The sequence below is a fragment of the Notolabrus celidotus genome, chromosome 9 (genome assembly GCF_009762535.1).
Source record: "Notolabrus celidotus isolate fNotCel1 chromosome 9, fNotCel1.pri, whole genome shotgun sequence".
Classification (NCBI taxonomy): Eukaryota; Metazoa; Chordata; class Actinopteri; order Labriformes; family Labridae; genus Notolabrus; species Notolabrus celidotus.
In genome coordinates, this window is record NC_048280.1 from 1257105 (window position 1) to 1279598 (window position 22494).

At 45.6% G+C, this 22494-nt stretch overlaps 1 protein-coding gene across 2 annotated transcripts; it reads left to right on the forward strand.

Moving 5' to 3' along the window:
* The first annotated feature begins 1737 nt into the window (after nt 1-1737).
* On the forward strand, nt 1738-22450 carry LOC117819605 (protein mono-ADP-ribosyltransferase PARP14-like). Of its 2 annotated transcripts, none has more exons than XM_034693057.1 (23): nt 1738-2231; nt 4347-4426; nt 5577-5604; nt 6125-6199; nt 6477-6644; nt 6745-6870; nt 6961-7062; nt 8802-11004; nt 11249-11500; nt 11694-11769; nt 12409-12645; nt 12909-13130; nt 13957-14071; nt 14223-14372; nt 14577-14639; nt 14729-14914; nt 16736-16939; nt 17033-17154; nt 17613-17848; nt 17936-18207; nt 20443-20582; nt 20667-20841; nt 21085-22450. In XM_034693057.1, the coding sequence occupies exons 1-23, from the start codon at nt 2045-2047 to the stop codon at nt 21366-21368; spliced, it is 5703 nt and encodes a 1900-aa protein (XP_034548948.1). In that variant the 5' UTR covers nt 1738-2044; the 3' UTR covers nt 21369-22450. The 2 variants fall into 2 exon arrangements, with proteins under 2 accessions (XP_034548948.1, XP_034548949.1); XM_034693058.1 differs by having other exon boundaries at nt 1968-2231; nt 6137-6199.
* The last annotated feature ends 44 nt before the right edge of the window (nt 22451-22494 follow it).

Here is a 22494-nt window from a genome sequence, read left to right on the forward strand (position 1 = left end):
AAAGTTCTGTCACACTTTACAATAATGGAACAGTTTTCTTATTGAAATAATGCTTCATTCATGTTGAAGTAATGCATAACTCATGATGAATTTCTGTATGAATGAATTATTAACTCCTGTTGTTCCCCAGTAACTAATGATCCTGTCACTATGACTTCATGTAATGACAACCTGTCTAATACATCATTAGTTAAGGTATGGTAATCAACAGTTACTTCAGACATCAGTTCATGTATGAACAAATTTGCTGGACATTATGCATATGAACAGACTCTCAGGCTGAACTTTAAAACGTCATATACATATATATATGTATAAAGTATATTAACACACATATATGTGTTCAGCCTGAGAGTCTGTTCATATGCATAATCCTAAAAAAAACCTCTGATGTCCAGCAAATTTGGTCATACATGAACTGATGTATGAAGTAACTGTTGATTACCATACCTTAACTAATGATGTATTAAACAGGTTGTCATTACATGAAGTCATAGTGACAGGATCCTTAGTTCATGGGGAACAACAGGAGTTAATTATTAACTCAGAGTCATGCATTACTTCAACATGAATGAAGCATTATTGAACTAAGAAAACTGTCCCATTATTGTAAAGTGTGACCCAGAGCCGTGGGAAGTGGCTTTAAGTTGGGGGTGCTGTAGTAAGAGGTGCAATTTTTTTTTCTTTTTGCATTTAGGTTACTTATGCAACTGATAGGCTATAGCGCACATACATTTTATTTTCATTCATCTGATTTGAATACAAGCTTTCAAGAGAACTTTTCATTAAAAATATACAAATTGCAACTTCCCTACCCCGTATACAGCAAAGAGCATACAAGCCAAACCTGGTAAAACAGACCCAGAGGGCAGTAAAGAGCATTGAACAGAACTTATCCAAATACATTCAGTTCTTAAGCAGGCACACACACAGGGCCCAGGCATCAGGTTATTTTAAAATGAATAATTATTTAAAATTGCTATAATTATTTCTCAAATCTTCCTCAGGCATTACATTTTCAGAAAATAATACAATTTTAAAAAACTGATTTATTGTGTTTTTTAATGTTTTTGTTTCAACTTATTTATGCATCCAGAAAAAAATGTGTGATGCCTTTTCCAACAATTGGAGCTGCAGCACCCTCAGCACCCCTCAGCACCCTCAGCACCCCTCAGCACCCTCAGCAGCCCTCAGCACCCCTACTTCCCCTCAGCACCCCTACACCCCTACTTCCCCTCAGCACCCCTACACCCCTACTTCCCCTCAGTACCCCTACTTCCCCTCAGCACCCCTACTTCCCCTCAGCAGCCCTCAGCACCCCTACAACCCTACTTCCCCTCAGCACCCCTACTTCCCCTCAGCACCCCTACTTCCCCTCAGCAGCCCTCAGCACCCCTACACCCCTACTTCCCCTCAGCACCCCTACTTCCCCTCAGCACCCCTACTTCCCCTCAGCACCCCTACACCCCTACTTCCCCTCAAGCACCCCTACACCCCTACTTCCCCTCAGCACCCCTACTTCCCCTCCAGCACCCCCTTCTTCCCCTCAGCACCCCTACTTCCCCTCAGCACCCCTACACCCCTACTTCCCCTCAGCACCCCTACTTCCCCTCAGCACCCATCAGCACCCTCAGCACCCCTACTTCCCCTCAGCACCCCTACTTCCCCTCAGCACCCATCAGCACCCTCAGCACCCCTACTTCCCCTCAGCACCCCTACACCCCTACTTCCCCTCAGCACCCATCAGCACCCTCAGCACCCCTCAGCACCCCTACTTCCCACGGCCAGGGTGTTACCAAAAGTTGATCTGGATCCAGACTCTCAGAGGGGGTCTAAAGGCTCCCAGCTCCTGTTACAGTTACATCTGTGTCATGGTGGAAACGATTCTTATTTTCTTTCATTTACACAGAAACGAAAGTGAAAGCACCCTGAGGAGGAGGAGGAGGAGGAGGAAGAGGGGGAGGGGGGAGTCTCTCTGCCTGTTTGTGTAAGAGAGTCTTTCAGAGTCTCTCAGAGTCTCAGAGAGCTCGATCCGGACTACAGCATGGGGGACACCGTGGAGTGTCCGCCGGTGACCGTGGAGGGGGACTGGACTCAGGCTCCCTCTAAGACCGTGAAGAACAAACTGCAGCTTTACTTTAACAGCAGGAAGAAGTCCAGCGGAGGAGACTGCCGGGTGGAGCTGGAGGACGGAGCCCCGAGAGCAGACGTCTATTTCCGGTCAGAGGAGGGTGAGTCTGCCGCTGAAACACGGAGTCCCTGCTGACCTTCTGTCTGTGGGTTTTATTCACCACTTCATCAGAGTCACAGAGACCAGCACGTGCCGGGGGAGGTCACGGAAATACAGACAGAACACAGAAAGTAGGCCTGAGTCCAGCGGAGGGACACTGAAACATGTGAGGTTAAATAACTTTATCTCTACTGAAAACTAAAAACTGAAAACTGAAAACTGAAAACTAAACTCTGAACTGTTGAAACCACAGACTGTATACAATAAACTTAAAATTGAAACCTATCAGCAGCCATCTTGGATCCCTCTGGGGTTGTCTGTAAAGTTGAGTTAATAAACACCTGGATCATATCAGCTGACTCTCCAACAGGTACTTCACCTGTGCAGCTCTGACTCCTCCTCCTCGAGTCACATCCTGAATAATAAATAGCCTCAGTATCTGTGACGTCACCCATCTGTTATTATGGGAGCCATTTTGGAAATGCTGAACACAACCTAACATGTCGAGGTAGTGTGTGGTAAAGAGGCGGGCCTTCAGCCTTTTCACTAACAGCTACAGGGTGCCCGTCTGTCAGTCAAGTCAGCCACGCCCTTATTTGGGCAAAACTCGTAAGTTGAATATCTTCAAATGTTCAGAGTTATAAATAAAGTGAGAAAGAGAGAGAAATGAGCTCGTCAGTCCTGAACTGTTTTTTGAACCAGGCTGTAAACATGTTTATTTCTGCTGTAAAGATTCTTTGAATGGGTGTGTATGTGGTTTCCTGTGTTTCCGCAGCCAGCCTCTAGTGGACGCTCGAGGAACTGCAGTTTACAATTCAACATGGGCTTCATATTTTAAGACTGGAGGTTGCCGCTTGGTAAAAACCAGCTGCAGACTGTAGGTTGTGTATGAACCACAGACTGTATAAATAATAGACGTAGTATCCGTGACGTCACCCGTCTGTTCCTGAGCGCTGTTTTGAAGCCAATCGGCGGCGGCCATATTGGAAATGTTGAACTCATCCAAAAGAGTGTGACGTAAAGAGGCGGGGTTTGAGGCTCCTAGCCAACGGCTGTGTGTTGATCTATACGGATCCTCTGCACTTCATCACGACTGTACTTGATCTGCTTAATAAAGATAAGTACTTGGATGTGGTCCAGGCCGCGATGGATACGGAGAACCTGCTTTGTCTGATATGTTCAATGAGATCTTTGATGTTAGTGAGGTTAGTACAGTCAGAGCCATAAATGCAATGGTAGGGGAGACCGGGGACAGTTGTAACATTTGTGACATTTCTGTCTCTAACTTTGAGCTCTTTTAACCCAGTGGGTTCAAACTGCTACACAAACTAGCTTCAAGTGTCTGCTAATAAATAGCCTAAAAATGCCTGTGCAACACAAACAGAAAATGCATGGCTTAATCTCAAATCCAAGGCGTGAAATGTTACATCTGTCCCCGCTCTCCCCTACTAATGATTGTCTTAATAATTTATTTCGGTGCATCCCTGTTTTATACATTATGTTTCTATTTGGGGTCAAATCAAGCTGGTGTTCAGAATGTGGCTAACGTTAGCATCAGATCACAGTCCGGATCACTGCGTGTGTTTAATTAATGGAAAAGTTATCACAGTGGTCGTACAAGTCGTACCGAGTTCTGACTAGCTTCACTGTTTCCTGAAAGACTCGCCTGTTCTGCTTCAAATCAACACGAGCGTGAGAGAGACGTGAGTCCGTCTGTGATCGCCCTGCCCCGACATGCTCTGACAGTAGTGTTTGTATGACAGCAGAATATTCAACAACAAAAAAAGAGGGATTGCAAAGAAAACAAAAACTTGCAGATTCGTGATTTCTGTGCCAGACTTTTCTAACTACTTAGTATTTGAGCATGACAGCAGAGCTAAGACACTTCTGACTTAGGCGTCTCGGACCTTTGATCTGAACATTGGCATCAATCACAACTAAACATGTTAGGCATGTTGTTCAGATTTCACAGGAAGTAAACAATAACAGATCAAATACTTGAAGCAGGAAGTGTAACTTTAAAATATTACAAAGAGAATCAGAAGTGTCCCAAAACAGAATTCTGAACTCATCGTTTCCTGCTGGAAGCTGATTGGAATGTTTGCTGTGATTTCAGTGAGAGAGCGAGTCCTCGCCCGTCAACGCCACGAAATCCTCCTTCACAAGCCTGTGAAGTTACGTCTGAGTTCTGCACCTGTGAGTACATCTCTGTGATACTGACTGTATGGAAGTCTTACATGTTCATCCTCTTTGTTCCCTGCTCTTAAATAAATGCTTCAGTCTCTGTGTAATGATACTCAGAGGAGCTCTCAGGAAACACCCTGCAGTCAGACTGTTATCAGGGTGGAGACGTCAGTGAGGAGGGAGGGGTTAAAGTAAGGTTAAACATTTACATGCAGAGCAACTTTAAAGCTCTCATGAACTGGGTCAGGTCAGACACTCTCTGATATTTAGATCCAGAAGCCTCAGCTTTAAGAGACCGGGTCAAACACAAACTGTTGGAACCTCACTGAAGGAAAGAATCTGAAGTTACAATAAAGATGTAAAATCTCAACACATGTTCTCCCCAGACTCTCTCAAAACAGAGCAGGTCTAGACCTTACTCTGTTCTATTATTAACAAAGACCCAACATCAAGACAGGATCAGATCCAGTCCCATCTTACAGACAGGACTCTGATCTCATCTTAACCCACCAGACTCCAGAAAGGTCTATGGTTAGTAACTTTAATGGGACAGGAAGAGTTAAAGTGAGAGACAGGCAGAGAGAGGAGAGAGAGGGAGAGACAGGATCCCAGTGTGTCAGTCTAAGCCTATAGCAGCATAACTAAGAGCTGGTCCAAGCCTGATCCAGCTCCAACTATAAGCTTTATCAAAGTAAGGACTTTAACTTCATTAAATTACGACTTCAACCTCATAATATTGAGACTTTACTCGTTTACTTTACAAACTTTTTTCTTGTGAAGTTACGACTTTCTGTTACAGGGACCTAAAAACCCCGGGGGGAGCGTTGTCCATGTTTGGTTGAAATGGATTTATAAATAATATGTTCATCTCAGATACTTTTTCTTTTTACTCTGAAAGGGACAAAAAAATGACATTTGTTGGTCTGATAATAAATGTGTTTTTTGGATAATTTTTCCTTTACTCAATAACAATAATAATAACAATAACAACAACAACAACAACAACAATAATAATAATAATAATGATAATGATAGGGCCTTTCACTCATAGAAATGAGTCGAAAGAAGAAACATTAACTTTTTTGTTTTTAACATGAAACAGATTTTACTTCAGGTTCAGATTTTCATCTTGTGTTTAAATTTGTCCATCTCTCTCTTTCAGTGTCCGACCAACGGTGACGACGTCTCAGGTCAGTTTGTGTCGAAGCTGTCCGCTGCCAGCTGCCCGCTGGCCGCTGCCCGCTGGCCGCTGTCCGCTGCCCGCTGTCCGCTGCCCGCTGCCCGCTGTCCGCTGTCCCCTGCCCGCTGGCCGCTGCCAGCTGGCCGCTGTCCGCTGCCCGCTGTCCGCTGCCCGCTGTCCGCTGCCCGCTGCCCGCTGTCCCCTGCCCGCTGTCCGCTGCCCGCTGCCCGCTGTCCGCTGTCCGCTGTCCCCTGCCCGCTGCCCGCTGTCCCCTGCCCGCTGTCCCCTGCCCGCTGTCCGCTGCCCGCTGTCCCCTGCCCGCTGTCTGCTGCCCGCTGCCCGCTGCCCGCTGCCCGCTGTCCGCTGTCCCCTGCCCGCTGTCCGCTGCCCGCTGCCCGCTGCCCGCTGTCCGCTTCCCGCTGCCCGCTGCCCGCATCTCTCCTGTCCTCCTGATTTCCCTCCCTGTGCTTCAGCGTCTTAATGCAGTGTATTGCTTTTAACTGATCAGACGTGAAATGCTCTGTCCTCAGATCCATCAGCAGACTCAAAGCCTCGGGAGTCAGAAGTGGAGGCTGAAGATGGAGCCTCTGCAGAGAAGAAAAACGGTAAAAACAACCTGTGAAGAAATGCTGAAAGTTTGGAGCAAATGTTCAACTTTTTGTGGTTCTTACTTTAATGACATGCCTGTGAAAGTTCTAGATAATCCCCCAGGACCGAGATGACATGTTTGTTTTTGAACTGGTCTTAATGAGCAGCTCGAGTTACCTCAGACTGAAAGTGAAAGCTCAAACTCCCAGACAAGTGTGGAGATTAGTTTGCAGTCCAAGGTTTAAAAATAAAGAGTGAGTGACGGTGAAGCTGGTTTTATTCGTCCCCCCTCAGAGTCCGTTCAGATCCTCTCTGTGGTTTTGGACAACGTGGGAGACAACATACAGAGAGACCTGCTGCAGATGCTGGTGGAGAACATCTCTGGGGTGGAGGAAGGTTCCTACAGTCTGGAGATGATCTTAGAGAGCAACAGAGCCGTGGTCACCTTTAACAGCCCTGCAGGTAACAAACAAACAAACAAACAAACAGACAAACAAACAAACAAACAAACAAACATGAGACTGTAGTGAGTATAAATGGAGTAACGCAGAGTATGTTTCAGATCTGGAGAAGTTCCTCTCTGTGAGTCAGACCAGTCAGAAGCTGCAGAAATACAAAGTGAGCGCCCGGCAGCTGGAGGCGGCAAACAGCGTCCGAGTGGAGAGCCTCTCGTCTCGTGTGGTCGATGGTAAAAACTGTTCCCTCACATGCTGCTCTGTTCAGATATCAGTCTGTCTTTCTTCACAGCTCTTAATCTTTGTGTCTGATTTCTCTGCAGACATGTTGGAGATGTATTTTGGAAAACACTGGGTCCAGCCCGAGAGCATCATCATGATCCCAGAAGAAGAGGCCGCCATCGTAACTTTCACTGACCCCAAAGGTTCCTATTCAGCTCTCCTGCTTACTCGCTGTTACACGCTTGACTTCTAACCTCATACAACCCATAGACTGTATAAAATATGGACGTAGTATCCGTGACGTCACCCGTCTGTTTCTGAAGCGCTGTTTTGAGGCCAATCGTCGGCGGCAGCCATATTGCTGCTGTTGAGCGAGTTAGACGTAAAGAGGCGGGCTCTGAGCCTCCTCGCCAACAGCTACAGTATTCCCGCCTGTCAATCAAGTCAGCTGTGCCTCTCATTGGAAGACTCGTAATCTCAATATCTTTGAAACTACGTTATGAATAAATTCGCCCCCCGTACAGTGTGTGCTGATCGAGAAATGAGCTATCCAGACTACACTCGTCTTTTGAACCAGACTGTAAACATGTTTATTTCTGCCGTCAAGATCATCTTCTCTGAATTGGTGTGTATGAGGTTTCTGGTACTTCTGGACCCAGCCTCAAGCAGATCCTCAATGAACTGCAGTTCTTAGCACTTCTGCATTGGACTCATATTTGTAGACCGGAGGTTGCCGCTTAATACAACCTCACTTAAAAAGCTGAACCATCCCTTTAAGTGACGAATAAATTATCCACAGGCACAGACGGCATTGCTCTGAGAATTCATCATCATACACTTTCTTTTTGTCCAAATTTGGTGGCTGTTTTAGAAACCGCCTTCTATACTAACAGTACGGACTGATTTACTAAATTCAGTCTGTAGTAAGTGAACAAGAGCAAAATCTGCATTATGCTAAAACTCCCCATACTGATTCAGGAACATGTCTCAGTCTGCATCGGACCAGTCTCCCTCACATACTGTTTCCCACAATGCACAGACCTAACTTCTTCTTTTCTGTATGAGGGGGGGAACTCAGTTTTTAAGTGATGTGTAAATTATTAAATTCCATATAAACCACTTCTTAACTTTTTAAATCATAAGTGATGCTAAAGAAGAAGTTTCTCTTTTAGCTTGGCAGTTGTTTACTTCTGCTTTCTGAAACCGAAAATCCAGCGGCGCCTGACCCAGGATCCTGCAGACCAGATCCAACAGAACACTCAGACTACATACTAGATACAAACACAGTATGTAGTATGTAGTACATACTGCATTCCTAGGTAGTCTGTTGCAGGAGGTTTCGAAGACAGCTGTAGCGGCTAAGGCTAAAACTTAAAGCCACTGAGGGGCTGTCCAGATGGGCTTCGTTTGTCTTGTAAAATGAAGCATCCGACGTCTTCTGTTGTATTTTTTACAGATGATTTATTGTTCACCGTCTGTTCTTCAAAGTGTTACATACAAGAATCCAACAATAAGTGCCCATCAGAATCCAGAAATCACATTTATTCCATGAAACTTCACCCAGCCTGTGCTCCACCGTCTAGAAACACACCTGTTGCCTGGTGAAAGGTTCCTACCTTAGTATGCATGTGAACCAAACAAGGGTGACACCTAGTGGACAACTTAGTGTCCTACACACACACACAAACATCTTGGAATGGCCCTTACAACAGCATCTATTCTGGTTTTAGAAAACCAATTTGGCAGCTACAAAAATACAACAAGCAATCTGAACTATTATCTGATATAATCTGATACACGAATATTAGATCAAAGCAATTTCAAGAGTTAGGGTGTCCACTTTGTTCTGGATGATCAACCTTCACAGAAACTATGAGCACTGAAATGTCTTATTGCTAAAATCAACTCCTCACTCCAGCTCTGTTTTTTTTTCTCTCTACAGTTGTGGAAAGCATTTGTGTCAAACGAGACTATTCCATTGGATCCACTCCTGTCCGGGTGTATCCGTACTACGAGTCCCTGAGCACCGCCTTGTACGGCAAAGAACGACCAACATGGAAGATGCCTGAACCGCTCACAGAGAGTGTTCAGAGTGTTATCTGGAAATTCCTCCAGAAGAAGAAACTGTTTGACAGCATCAACGATCAGATGCGTCCGTACCACTGCAGCGTGAACATGGATAAACCCGAAGCCAAGCTGAGCCCTGTTCCAAATTATTTGAGGCAGAAGGGTCTGACTGCCCAACAGGTGGATACGTGGCAGAGCACCGCCCTGGACGCCTTCCGCCGGCTAATGTCTCAGTACACGGCATTCGAATGTCCAGCAAACAAACCGGCATGGAAAGCCGCAGAGGACGAAGTCCTATCTGTCGTCAGGGAAGATGCCGTCCTGGTTTTGGATGCATCCAAGGAGGTTTTGACTGTCGCTGGTCAAGCTGACAATATGAAAAAAATCCGGTCCCCTGTGGAGGATATCGTTCTCAGAGCCATGCGTCAGAATGAACGGCAGACAAAAGGAGTCTCTGAGGCCGTTGTGTTGTCTCCTGCAATGCACTACATCCTGAAACAGGAAGGTCTACAGAAAGCTGCACAGGACACTTCCCCCGACATGGACCTCTCCTACGATACAAGCACCCAGAGATTATCCATCAAAGGGCTGAGTGCAGAGGTCTACCAGATGAAGTCGTGGATCTTGGAGAAGAATATGAGCATGAGTAAAAAACAGATAGAGGTCCCTCCAAGTCTCCTCCAGTTCCTCAAGACCGTGGATCCCATGGGTATGTCACAGCATCTGTTCACATCTCAAGGCATCAGTGCCATCTTCAACGTTGACAGCAAGGGCGTTTCGCTGGTGGGTTCCTCTGACCCAGCCCTCACGAGTGCAGAGAGTAAGATGAAGGAGGTTTTGTCATTCCAGACTCTGGATGTGGAGGACCAGGAAGTTCTCAAACATAACAAGTGGGCTAACTTGAACAAAGAGCTTCTGGACAGCTACAACTCCTCAAAGGGGAAAATAGTGTCCATCCAGATCTGTCCAGGAACAAGAGATAAAATAACGGTGGCTGGCTTTAAGAATCCGGTGAAAGAGATCAGTCGTAGCCTGGTGGAATTTATTTCTGACCACTCACGAATTCAAGAATCTGTTCGTGTGAAGTCCTGCGCTGTTGTTCAGTTCATTGACAAGAGGAAATCCGAAGAGTGGTCCAGCATCGCCAAAGACAACAGTGTTAACGTGAATCTGGATTCACGGAGGAAACGAATCGTCATCGCTGGAGCCCGTCTTCACGTCCAGAAGGCCAAGTCCTGTTTCAAAGAACTGACAGATTCTCTCTTCAGTGACAACTTCAGTGTGAACAAACCTGGGGCAAAGAAGTACTTCCAGTCTCAGGGAGGCTTGTACCTGACTAACTTAATGTCAGAGTTGAGCTGTGTGGTGATGCTTCGCCCAGAGAACGATGAGGAGGAAGAGGAGGAGGAGGTGGAAGTGACCTATGAAGAAGGAGGTGGCGAAAGTTACTGCAAAGTGAAGACAGCTGGTGGAGTTCTGGTGTCTGTAAGAAAGGCAAACATCTGCAGTTTTGGCGTTGATGCGGTGGTCAATGCAGCTAACGAGGATTTGCAGCACATTGGTGGTTTGGCTCTGGCGTTGCTCAAAGCTGCAGGACCAGAGCTGCAGAAAATCAGCAATGACCATGTTTCCCAATGTGGAAAACTACGTCCAGGTGATGCCATAGTAACGGGTGCGTGTAACCTACCTTGCAAATACGTCGTGCACGCAGTCGGTCCCCGGTTCTCTGACTCCGACAAGAAGACGGCGGTGAGTCGTCTGAAGCTTGCCGTTAGACAAAGTCTGAAAGAGGCAGAAAAAGTGGAGTGCTCCTCCATCGCGCTGCCAGCCATCAGCTCAGGTGTGTTCGGTTTTCCAGTTGACCTCTGTACTGAGACCATTGCCCAGGCAGTGCGGGAATACTGCGACGATCCTGGGAGACTAGGCTCACTGACTGAGATCCACCTGGTGGACAACAATGATAACACCGTGAGAGTTCTGGCCTCAGCCGTCAACAGAGAGTTCAGTGACCTGGAACCAACGATGACAATACCACCACCGGCAGGAGGAGGAAGAGGAGGAAGACCTCAGGCTTCGGGGTAAGTTGAAGAACACTTATATCATATTTAGTTGTTCATTGATTCCAGGATAAAACAAGGATTCAGATTTTGGTGGCGTTTTTGAGAGTTCCTTCAACATCTACCCCAAACCTGGTTACGCAACACATGCTGCTGAAACCATGACCTTTAACCTTTCCTTCCATAAACAACTAACAGCATGTCAATCAGACACATTTCTCGTAAGCTGGATTGTTGGATTTTAAAATTGTTGCCCACTTTGCAGCGGATATCAGCAGGGCCGAGGTCGAGGTGGACATCAGGGGCCTTCGTCAAGGGGGCATCACTTTAGTGAAAGAGGAGGAGGACATCACGGAGGAGGACGAAGGGCCGGTGAGGCGGGAGATGGATTTCAGCAAGTTCCTCAGGGTAACAGAGGGCATGGAGAGCACGGAGGGCACCGAGGGCGCGGAGGGCGCAGAGGGCGCGGAGGGCATGAAGGGCCCGGAGCGCACGGAGGGCATGGAGCGCATGGAGGGTAATGTCCCTTTATCTTCCTCTGTTTCTCCCAACAGTTCTCGCTCTTTGTTCTGATTTCCATCCTCATTTTGTCCAAGTTGCTCCTTACACCTGGGCTTTTCTAAAATGCCCCAGTAGCTCCACAACAAAGCAAACAATAAAGGTAACCCAGCTCACTGATGACCTCAGTTTTGTTCTTTAACTTTCTGCAGGCCTGGGAGGATGGAGCAGACCACAGCTGAGGGTCTGAAGATTGCTCTCTGGAAGGGAAACATTCAAGACCAGACTGTAAGTACGGACTCTGCGATGGCTTTGAGACATGGTTTGAATCCCATGATGTGTTGTGAATGTGCAGTAGAGAGTTAAGCACTGGGATAGTTAGGGGGAAAACTGTTACTGAACCAGCTGGTCCTGGAACAAAGAGTCCTGTAGCGCCCTCCAGAGGGGAGGAAGACAAACAGTCTGCGGTTGGGGTGGGAGCAGTTGCCATTAGAGGGTCTCTCGAACTAGGGACCTGTAGAGGAACTAGGTGCTTTTCGACAGCAGGAACCAGGGTCTAAATTTAGTTCTGGGGTAGTTATTCCCCCCCTGAGAAGCCCCTGCTTGGGATAGTTCTTTCTAAAGATCCAGGAACTTTGGGGGAAATGCCTGCAATGCTGAACAATTCTGATTGGTAGATTACCCGCAGTGTTTTTACTTCACCCGCTGTCTCCAAAAACATTACACACACCTGGGATTTACTTGGCTTAAGAGATGTGTAAAGGTGCTTTTCCACCAGAAGTATCAGGAACTTTTGTTCCTAAATGGAACTAAATAGTTTCTGAGTCCTGAAGTCCCGTGGAGATTCCTCTGAAGCTGTTATTAGTGATTAGTTCTTTAAGCTGTGATCCTCTTCTAGTGTGTAATGCTGTGATTTCTGATCTACAGACTCACGTCATCGTCAACACCATCGATGAGAACATGAACCTGAAGCAGGGAGCCGTTTCCAAAGCCATCCTGCAGGCGGCCGGGCCCAGCCTGCAGAAAGCTGTTCTGTCTCAAGCCGGCGTGTCTACGCTGCTGTGGGGTGACGTCATCATCACTGATGGCTTCAACCTTATGTGTCAAAAGGTCTTCCATGTGGTTTGCCCTTTTTGGGACAACGGAGGCGGTCAGGCAGAGGAGGTGAGCAAGAAAAACTCAGCCCAAGTCTGTTTGACCTCTGACCTCTTTTAATCCAGCCTTGTGACTGCACCTTCCATACCATGTTGTTTTTACTCCATGTATCTGGATAAGGATGGTGCATTCTCTTGTCTGTTCTGTAGTTCAGTTATCATATCTTCCACCATGTCCCGTAATCCCAGACCGCCTGTCGGTCATCAGCTCGTTTGCTCCTGTGGTCTCTCGTTGCAGTCTAACTTGTCCTGTGTGTCTTCTTTTTGTCTCAGACGTTGGTCACCATCATCAGACACTGTCTGATGGAGGCCGAGAATCTTAAGATGGCATCGCTGTCCTTTCCGGCCATTGGTACGGGGAACCTGAGCTTCCCCAGAGACGTGGTGTCCAGAGTCCTGCTGAGAGAGATTCACGCCTTCAGCAGCAGAAAAAGCCCCACCCATCTGAGAGAGGTGGCCATCGTGGTCCACCCGGGTGACAGCCAAACTGTGGATGTGAGTTTTATCTGGAAGTGAAAACTACACCTGCATTTTGATTTTACAAATACTGGACTTTGATCTTTCACGTGGTGGAGGGACCAGATAAAGCATCAGTGGCTGTATCATCACTATCAGCACAGAAATCTAGAATCTGTACATGCAGGGGCAGACTTGGTATGAGAAGTGATCTGGTCTCTGTTTGTTCGGTTAGTCGGTTTATAATCCAAGTCGTATTGACCAATCAGGTATCAGCAGGCTTTGGTGTCTGCAGGAAAAACAGTCTGTATGGAGAGCAAAAGCAGGAGGAACACAATCCAGCGTAATGACATCCCAGATATCTGCATGAAGAGCAATCTGTTCTAGATCAAACATTTACACTGAGACACAAATCTGCTTGATGCTGTGTCACCAAAGACAATCAGTGTTTAGATTTCCTGACTTCCCTGAATGCAGCATCAGAAATGATGGATCCCACCTCCATTCAACAAACAAACATTGTAGACGTAGTTTTCTTCTCCTCTTGAAGGCAGACCTGACAAAGCTTTTTACTTGTTGAATCTGGATCTCAGGGTCTGGATTTTAGTCTGAGGAGGGTTCTGGTCTCTGTCTGTAGTCTGAGTAGTAATCGATCAATGAGGTGTCAGCAGGAAAAACAGTCTGTATGGAGAGCAACAGCAGGTGTTTTAGAATTCTGACATCATCAAAGACAGAATTCCAGAATTCTGTCTCTGATGATGTCAGAATTCTGTCAAGCCTAGAAACTGTAGCAGTCATTTCACTGGTTATGTGACAGACTACTTCTCCCTAAAGCTGCTCATATCCCCATCCTTGTCTTTGTCAGCGTTTCACCAGGGAGTTCAGAGGAAACACTGAGCAGAGAAACTTCCAGCAGGATGCCTGGGAGATGATCGAGTCAGCAGCTGTGCAGATACCCAGCCAATCACAACAGACGTCAGGTAAGAGGACTTCCACATGTTGGATTTTAACCTTTGTGTCTAAACATTTGATGCTCCAGATCAAAAATTGGACTCTCTGTCTGTCTGTCTGTGTGTGTGTGTGTGTGTGTGTGTGTGTGTGTGTGTGTGTGTGTGTGTGTGTGTGTTACAGCCTCCTTCGGTCAGGTGTCGTCCCCGTCCCTCGGCGTGTATCAGATGCAGATGGGTTCGATCTCCCTCGAGGTTTCATCCGGAGACATCACCAAGGAGACGTGTGATGTCATCATCAACTCCTCCAATCAAGCCTTTAACCTTCGAACAGGTGACTGTTTCAGTCCTCAGCATGCCTTCTCTGTCTGACTTTGTAACTATGCTGATATATTTGAAGTTTTACTCTTATCTCCTGCTGCTCGTGGTGTTTCCAGACTGATGGTTATCTAACACAAATGAGTTGATACCCGTGCCACCTTACAGGATGTGACTCTAACCCTCTTCTGTTGGACTGTTTCTGTCTTGTTCCTCTCAGGAGTGTCCAAGGCGATTTTAGACAGCGCTGGAGTGGGAGTTCAGCTGGAGTGCACACAGATCGGTATGTATCTGTAGGTCAAGCTTCATGTAGCGGCATGTTGTTTGGTCTTTGCTTCACTCTCAGACCGGTCCTTTGGCTCCTGTCTGCAGTGAATTCTCCGGGTTACCAGCCTCGTCCGCTGATCATGACGTCGGCCGGGCAGCTGCCCAGCAGAAACATCATCCACGTCATCGGACAGAACGACCCCACCAAGATCAAGGACATCGTTTACTCTGTGCTGAAACTCTGCGAGGAGCAAAAGTTCATGTCTGTCGCCTTCCCAGCCCTGGGAACAGGTCTGTGCGCACACACACACACACACACACACACACACACACACACACACGCACACACACGCACACGCACACACACGAACGTTTCTTCATGAGTTTCTGTTATCAGATTCTGATGAAGCTTTGTTCCGTTGAACTTTGTTCTCTCAAACATTTCATCGTCTTCTTTCCTGTTTCTTTTTTGATTTGTCATTCCTGTCATTCCTCTGCTCCCCCTCGCAGCCGTGATGTTTGAACGGAGTCAGGTTTTGATTTGAAGGTTTTTATTCAGCCACCTTCATGTGTAAGAACCACAGACTGTCTGAACATGGACTTAGTCTCAGGGACGTCACCCATCGGTTTCTGAGGCGTTATGAAGCCACCCTGTTCCAAATGTAGACTCCAACAACTGGTTGATCTAGAAACAGGCAAACAGACAACACGCCCAGCTGTCAGTCAAACCAGCCCCGCCCCAGATAGTGATAGTAGAGGGGAGTCCCCTTTGGTCTGGACCTTTGAACAGCCAGCAGAGCACCACCAGAGGACCTCAGACTCAGTGGTGTGTCCAGAGGGGTGGCCAAGGGTGGCACTGGTACCCCTTGAAATCCCATTGGCCACCCCAGGAGCCACCCCAAAATCCTAAACTATGATTGGCTGTTTGACTTGTCAGAGGTGGTTTCTGTTAAAATCTATAATTTGGGATGAGTTAAAAGGCTTTATTAGTGCCCTCAAATGTGACTTTGAAAAACATCTTTTGTAAGTCCTTAAAGAATTAAGTTTTGGAGATGTATGCCACTTTGTCATGTTTTTTTTCAAGTCAAAGGGAAAATAACAACTGTTTAAGACTTTAATGAAAGTAGGTTGTGAAGACAGAAAGGGTTAATGTTATTTATTTGTAAATGCACCGGTCATCCCTGCCTTTGTGAGAGCCTCGGTTGGGCCGCCCCGGTTCTCGAAAACACACGAGTCCTGATCAAAGATGACTCAGAGGTTCCTCGCTGACGGCTTCACAGAACTTGTTAACTCACGTTGCTCTTTAATGATTCTGTGTTATTAAGTTGTAGGATGTTGTCTGCCGTCCATGGTTTTATCGGCGGGACACGTATGAAGAGTTGTAATGTTTGACCGGTCGTTCGCTCTCTTTCTTTAACTCTTCCTGTCCCATTAAAGTTACTAACCATAGACCTTTCTGGATTGCCTGAGCTCCCTTGTCTCATATATTCCTCTGAGTTGCCGTAGACGTCCTCCTGCTGTGGATGTTCCAGCGACAACAGCTTCTACTACTCGTCTCATCGCTATCCCCGCTCCCTCTCTCTCTTATTCTCCTCTATCCCTCTTTCCAGACCCAACACGGTCTCAGCAGATGTGTGTCTAACATGAGTCTGGTCCTGCTGGAGGTTTCTGCCTGTTAAAGGAAGTTTGTCCTCTCCACTGTAACTAGCTAAATACTGCGAGGTGCAATGCTCATGGTGGATTAAGGTGGGGTCAGACTGAGTCTTACCCTGTCTTGGTGTTGGGTCTCTGTTCATAATTTGACATAGAGTACGGTCTAGACCTGCTCCGTTTGTAAAAGCATCTTGAGATAACGTTTGTTGTGATTTGATTCTATACAAATAAAGATTGATTGACGGGTAGAGTAGGGCATCATCGGCGTAACATGATAGTGCCTGATTACGTAAAACTCTGATATAACTCTAAAGGAGCTAAAAGAGTTTCCCTCGCTCACCTTGTGACACCATAGAATGTGGAGACTGTAAATATCCCATCATCATCATCATCATCATCATCATCGTCATCATCATTATCATCATCATCATCACCATCATCGTTTCTTCTCTCTGTTAGGTCAGGGAGGGGCCAACCCTTCGTTGGTGGCTGACGCCATGGTGGACGCGGTGGTGGACTTTGTGAGGAAGAAACACCCAAAGTCCGTTGGCAGCGTGAAGATCCTGATCTTCCAGACTTCCATGGTGACCGAGTTTCACAAGAGCATGAAGAGGAGAGAGGGAGAGGGGGTGGAGGAGAAGAGCGTCTTCACCAAGTTCAAGAGTAATTTGAGCGTCCCAGTAAAAGAGGAGACTTGTTGAACCACTGCCCTCCACAATCACTGCTGTAAACAACTCTCTCTCTGTGTGTGTTTAGATGCTGTCACCTCTTTTTTATTCACTGGAGGCTCAGAGGAGCGGTCCAACCGGGGTAACCTGGTTCTTGAGACGCAGGAGTTTGGGCTGACTGAGTTTCAGATCTGTGCTGACAACAAAAAGGTGAACATGCAATCATCAATGTTCTTTCTTTTCCATCAATGCCATTTTTGTAATTCAAAAGAAAGATCAGAAAGAGACCAAATATCAAAAATACTGAGTCCCAGGGGCGATGGTGGCCTAGTGGTCTAAGCGCCCCACGTATAGAGGCTACGGTCCTCGTCGCAGAGGTTGCCGGTTCGACTCCCAGCCAGTCGACCATTTAGTGCATGTCTTCCTCCGCTCTCTACACCCCAAAATATAACTTGAAAATAAATAAATAAATAAATAAAATACTGAGTCCCTTTGGAGCTGGTCGCATGCTAAAGGATGAAAGACGCGACTTATGATAAGTTTATGCAGATATGAGGATCAGGGAATCTCCCTTCCAACACACAGGTTTTAAACTCAGAGAAAACAGGAAGAGAGTTTCTGAGGAGAAAAGAAAAACGATTCAAGTCCACATTATTCTGTTTCTGCAGGCTCTGAGTGAGGCTAAGAAGAGGATCGAGGAGCTGATTGTGGCGGAGCAGGCGCAGAAAACCATCAAAGACTCATACATCAATAAGCTGTCGCAGGAGGACATGGACGAGCTGAAGGAGCTGCAGAGGACCCTGACGGTGAGCATCCGTCTGGACAAAGGACAGGAGGACGAGGAGCCCAAAATCCACCTGGAGGGTCTGACCAGGGACGTCTTTGCTGCCGATTCTTCAATCAGGTCTGCAGATTCTTCACCGGACTTAAAGAGACTAAATGTAGACTAAAGGTTATTCCAGTTTTCAAATGTTGGGTTGTTCCTTTACAGGGACATCATCCGGAAGGTGGAGAGGAACGAGGTCTTGAAGGGTAGGGCCCTGTTGGTGAGTTCGCTCGTGGAGTGGCAGTTTCAGCACCCCAATGGGCAGATGGTGCCCTTCGACATTGTCACCAACCTCAAGCTGGAGGAGGCTCTGGAGAAAAAGGAAAATGTGAAGATCAAGATCCACAATCAAACCTACAACACTGATCTCAAGTTTATGAGAGCGGTTTCATCGACGGGGGGGAAAATGATGGAGCTACTCCGAAAAGACTTGAAAGGTGAGACTTTTTGTTTCTGGAGTTCCAAATAAACTCATAGTTTAAGGTTTCTGAAACATTTACTCAACAAATAAAAGAAAAAGGAGATCAATGTTTTTGTTGTTTTAAGAATTGTGTACTAACCAAATCCAGACATGGTTACCTTGAGCTTGGTATTTGGAGTGTTGTACGACCCCGAGTCCAGAAAAGGAGAATAAAAAACAACTTTGATGGTTAGCAAATTATTTAAAGTCTATATTTAACTCAAAGTAGTGAGAAGATAACATCATATGTTGAAACTGAAGAATGTTAGTGTTTAGAAAAAATATATTTTATTTTAAGTTTAATGCCAGCGATACAATTTAATAAAGTTGGGGGAAAAAAATACTGAAAAAGTTTTGTAAAGCTAAAAAAAAACACCAAACAGGGAAGTCAAATGACTGAGTAAGAAAAGAACATCCCTGCATTAATAACACAGACATGACTCTGGAGTGGAAGTCACTGCATTAAACACAGACATGACTCTGTAGTGGAAGTCACTGCATTAAACACAGACATGACTCTGTAGAGGAAGTCACTGCATTAAAAACAGACATGACTCTGTAGTGGAAGTCACTGCATTAAAAACAGACATGACTCTGTAGTGGAAGTCACTGCATTAATAACAGACATGACTCTGTAGTGGAAGTCACTGTATTAAGAACAGATATGACTCTGTAGTGGAAGTCACTGCATCAAACACAGACATGACTCTGTAGTGGAAGTCACTGCATTAAACACAGACATGACTCTGTAGAGGAAGTCACTGCATTAAACACAGACATGACTCTGGAGTGGAAGTCACTGCATTAAAAACAGACATGACTCTGTAGTGGAAGTCACTGCATTAAAAACAGACATGACTCTGTAGTGGAAGTCACTGCATTAATAACAGACATGACTCTGTAGTGGAAGTCACTGCATTAAACACAGACATGACTCTGTAGTGGAAGTCACTGCATTAAACACAGACATGACTCTGGAGTGGAAGTCACTGCATTAAACACAGACATGACTCTGGAGTGGAAGTCACTGCATTAAACACAGACATGACTCTGGAGTGGAAGTCACTGCATTAAACACAGACATGACTCTGTAGAGGAAGTCACTGCATTAAACACAGACATGACTCTGGAGTGGAAGTCACTGCATTAAAAACAGACATGACTCTGTAGTGGAAGTCACTGCATTAAACACAGACATGACTCTGGAGAGGAAGTCACTGCATTAAAAACAGACATGACTCTGGAGTGGAAGTCACTGCATTAAACACAGACATGACTCTGTAGAGGAAGTCACTGCATTAAACACAGACATGACTCTGGAGTGGAAGTCACTGCATTAAAAACAGACATGACTCTGTAGTGGAAGTCACTGCATTAAACACAGACATGACTCTGGAGTGGAAGTCACTGCATTAAAAACAGACATGACTCTGTAGTGGAAGTCACTGCATTAAACACAGACATGACTCTGTAGTGGAAGTCACTGCATTAAACACAGACATGACTCTGTAGTGGAAGTCACTGCATTAAACACAGACATGACTGTAGTGGAAGTCACTGCATTAAACACAGACATGACTCTGTAGTGGAAGTCACTGCATTAATAACAGACATGACTCTGTAGTGGAAGTCACTGCATTAAAATCAGACATGACTCTGTAGTGGAAGTCACTGCATTAAACACAGACATGACTCTGTAGTGGAAGTCACTGCATTAAACACAGACATGACTGTAGTGGAAGTCACTGCATTAAACACAGACATGACTCTGTAGTGGAAGTCACTGCATTAAAAACAGACATGACTCTGTAGTGGAAGTCACTGCATTAAACACAGACATGACTCTGTAGTGGAAGTCTCTGCATTAAAAACAGACATGACTCTGTAGTGGAAGTCACTGCATTAAACACAGACATGACTCTGTAGTGGAAGTCACTGCATTAAACACAGACATGACTCTGTAGTGGAAGTCACTGCATTAAAAACAGACATGACTCTGTAGTGGAAGTCACTGCATTAAACACAGACATGACTCTGTAGTGGAAGTCACTGCATTAAAAACAGACATGACTCTGTAGTGGAAGTCACTGCATTAAAAACAGACATGACTCTGTAGTGGAAGTCACTGCATTAAACACAGACATGACTCTGTAGTGGATTCGGTTGAAGTATTTAAAGAATCTGATTCCTCTCTCTCATTATTTCGTTGCAGTTGATGCTTCTCTGCCGTCACACTGGGAGGACATGAAAGGCGACCTCCTCAAGCTGTTCCCTCTGAAAGCAGGATCCAGTGAATACACTGATGTGGAGACAGAACTTACAAGGACTGGTCTCCTTGCCAACATCATCAGTGTATGTTCCCCTCTGGTGGTAGAAAATGAGCGTTAAGCCCAAAGCTGTGTTGAAGAACATGTTTTCTTGTAACTGTGTTTGCAGATTGAACGAGTCCAACATCTGGCACAGTGGCAGGGCTACCAGATAAAGAAGGATCAACTGGAGAAGAAGAACAATCACAAGAACAATGAAAAGCGGCTTTTCCACGGTACTGGAGCCGACTCCATAGATCTCATCAACACACACGGATTCAACCGAAGCCACGCGGGAAAACACGGTAAGAAATACAGATGCACAAGTTTAAAACCTGTTCCATCGGGTCTAAGCATGCGCCCCTTATACCCCGCTCTCTGCTCCCTGTATTTATACGAGGTCAGGTTTTTTGACCCGCTCTGTGAGCGGTCAGTAGGGGGAGCTCCACATGTTTGGGCTTCACTTCTCAGGAGCTCTTGTGTCGTCTGTTCTTCATAGAGTCTCTAATATGAGTAAGACCTGATCGTCTGTTTCTTTTTGTTTGTAGCTGCGATGTTTGGAAATGGAACTTACTTCGCCGTGGACCCGAGCTACTCGGCACAAGGCTACGCCACGCCTGACACTAATGGGCACAAGCGCATGTACCTGGCCAAAGTCCTCGTTGGAGACCATACCAAGGGAAGCCGTGGTCTGCTCACCCCACCATCCAAGAATTCTGGGAATGCTTCAGATCTGTACGACAGTGTCACCGATAACACAAACCCTCCAACCATGTTTATCGTGTTCAATGATTCGCACGCATACCCAGAATATCTGATCACATTTACATAAACTGCTCTGATCAAACGAACCTCTCTGCTGTGTTCCAGTTTCTCCCAACAGTCTGCAAAAGAAGTTTGTTATATCATAAAATATGTGACGTTAGGAAAGCTACCAGCAGTTCTTTCTTAGTGGTTTTAAGATTAGTTGTTTGATCTCTCAGACCTTTAAAAAACAAAAAAAACAACCTTATTCACAAAAGTGTATTTTGTGTTGACGATGTAACGTAACACACATTTAATGATTCAACCAGTGGGATGAAAAATGAATACTGATACCTTTGTTTGAACAGCAGAGGGCGCTGTCTGCCTTTGGCTTTTCTCGTCGGACGTCTGTAGTGGAATAAAGGCGTACGGGCTGCAGGAGAAGATTTAGCGGTCAACGATGCACCGCTTGAGTTTACCACACAGGATATCTGACCACCATCTTTAACATGCTTCTCTTTTACTGATCATTAAAGGTTTCTATCTGACGATCTCTCTCTCTCTTTTAACACACCAAACACTCTCACTTATAATCACTCTTTCAGCTGTTTTCATTTACTCCCTTAAGTTTGCCATATACAGGAAGTGCCTTTTGCATCTTTTCAAAACAAAAGCACGCTTGTTAACAGAATAGGATAGAAAGTAACCGAGGCGTTCGAAGACGGTAACAGTTTAAAAAGTTATCTCTTGAAAGCTCAAACATTAACAGGGCTTTAGTTTCATATCGTGAGTTGAAAATTGTCTAAAATGCTAAATATTCAGTTTTCTTCATCATAACAAAGAAAATAAGATCATACTCACGTTGGAGAAACTGGAACCTTCAAATGTTGACTGTTTTTCTTGCCCAGTTGGGTTGTGGACATTTGTGAGCTGTGATTCAGTCACATGATGGATGGGTTAACTCTCAGCCGTATATTATGTTCTGTATTTTAGTATCATATATTATTTCACACACTGAATAAACGTACAATCACATGTTATCACTGTTTCAATGGAGAGGGAATGAATGAGTGTTTCTAAATCATCATCTACTTTTACACTTTGGGTTTGTTTTGATTTGAAGTGTTTTCTGAACAGCTGTTTATTAAAGGAGAACCCTAAAAACAACAACACACCTGTGTCCTCTTGTTTACTCTCACATCAGAGTTCATTGT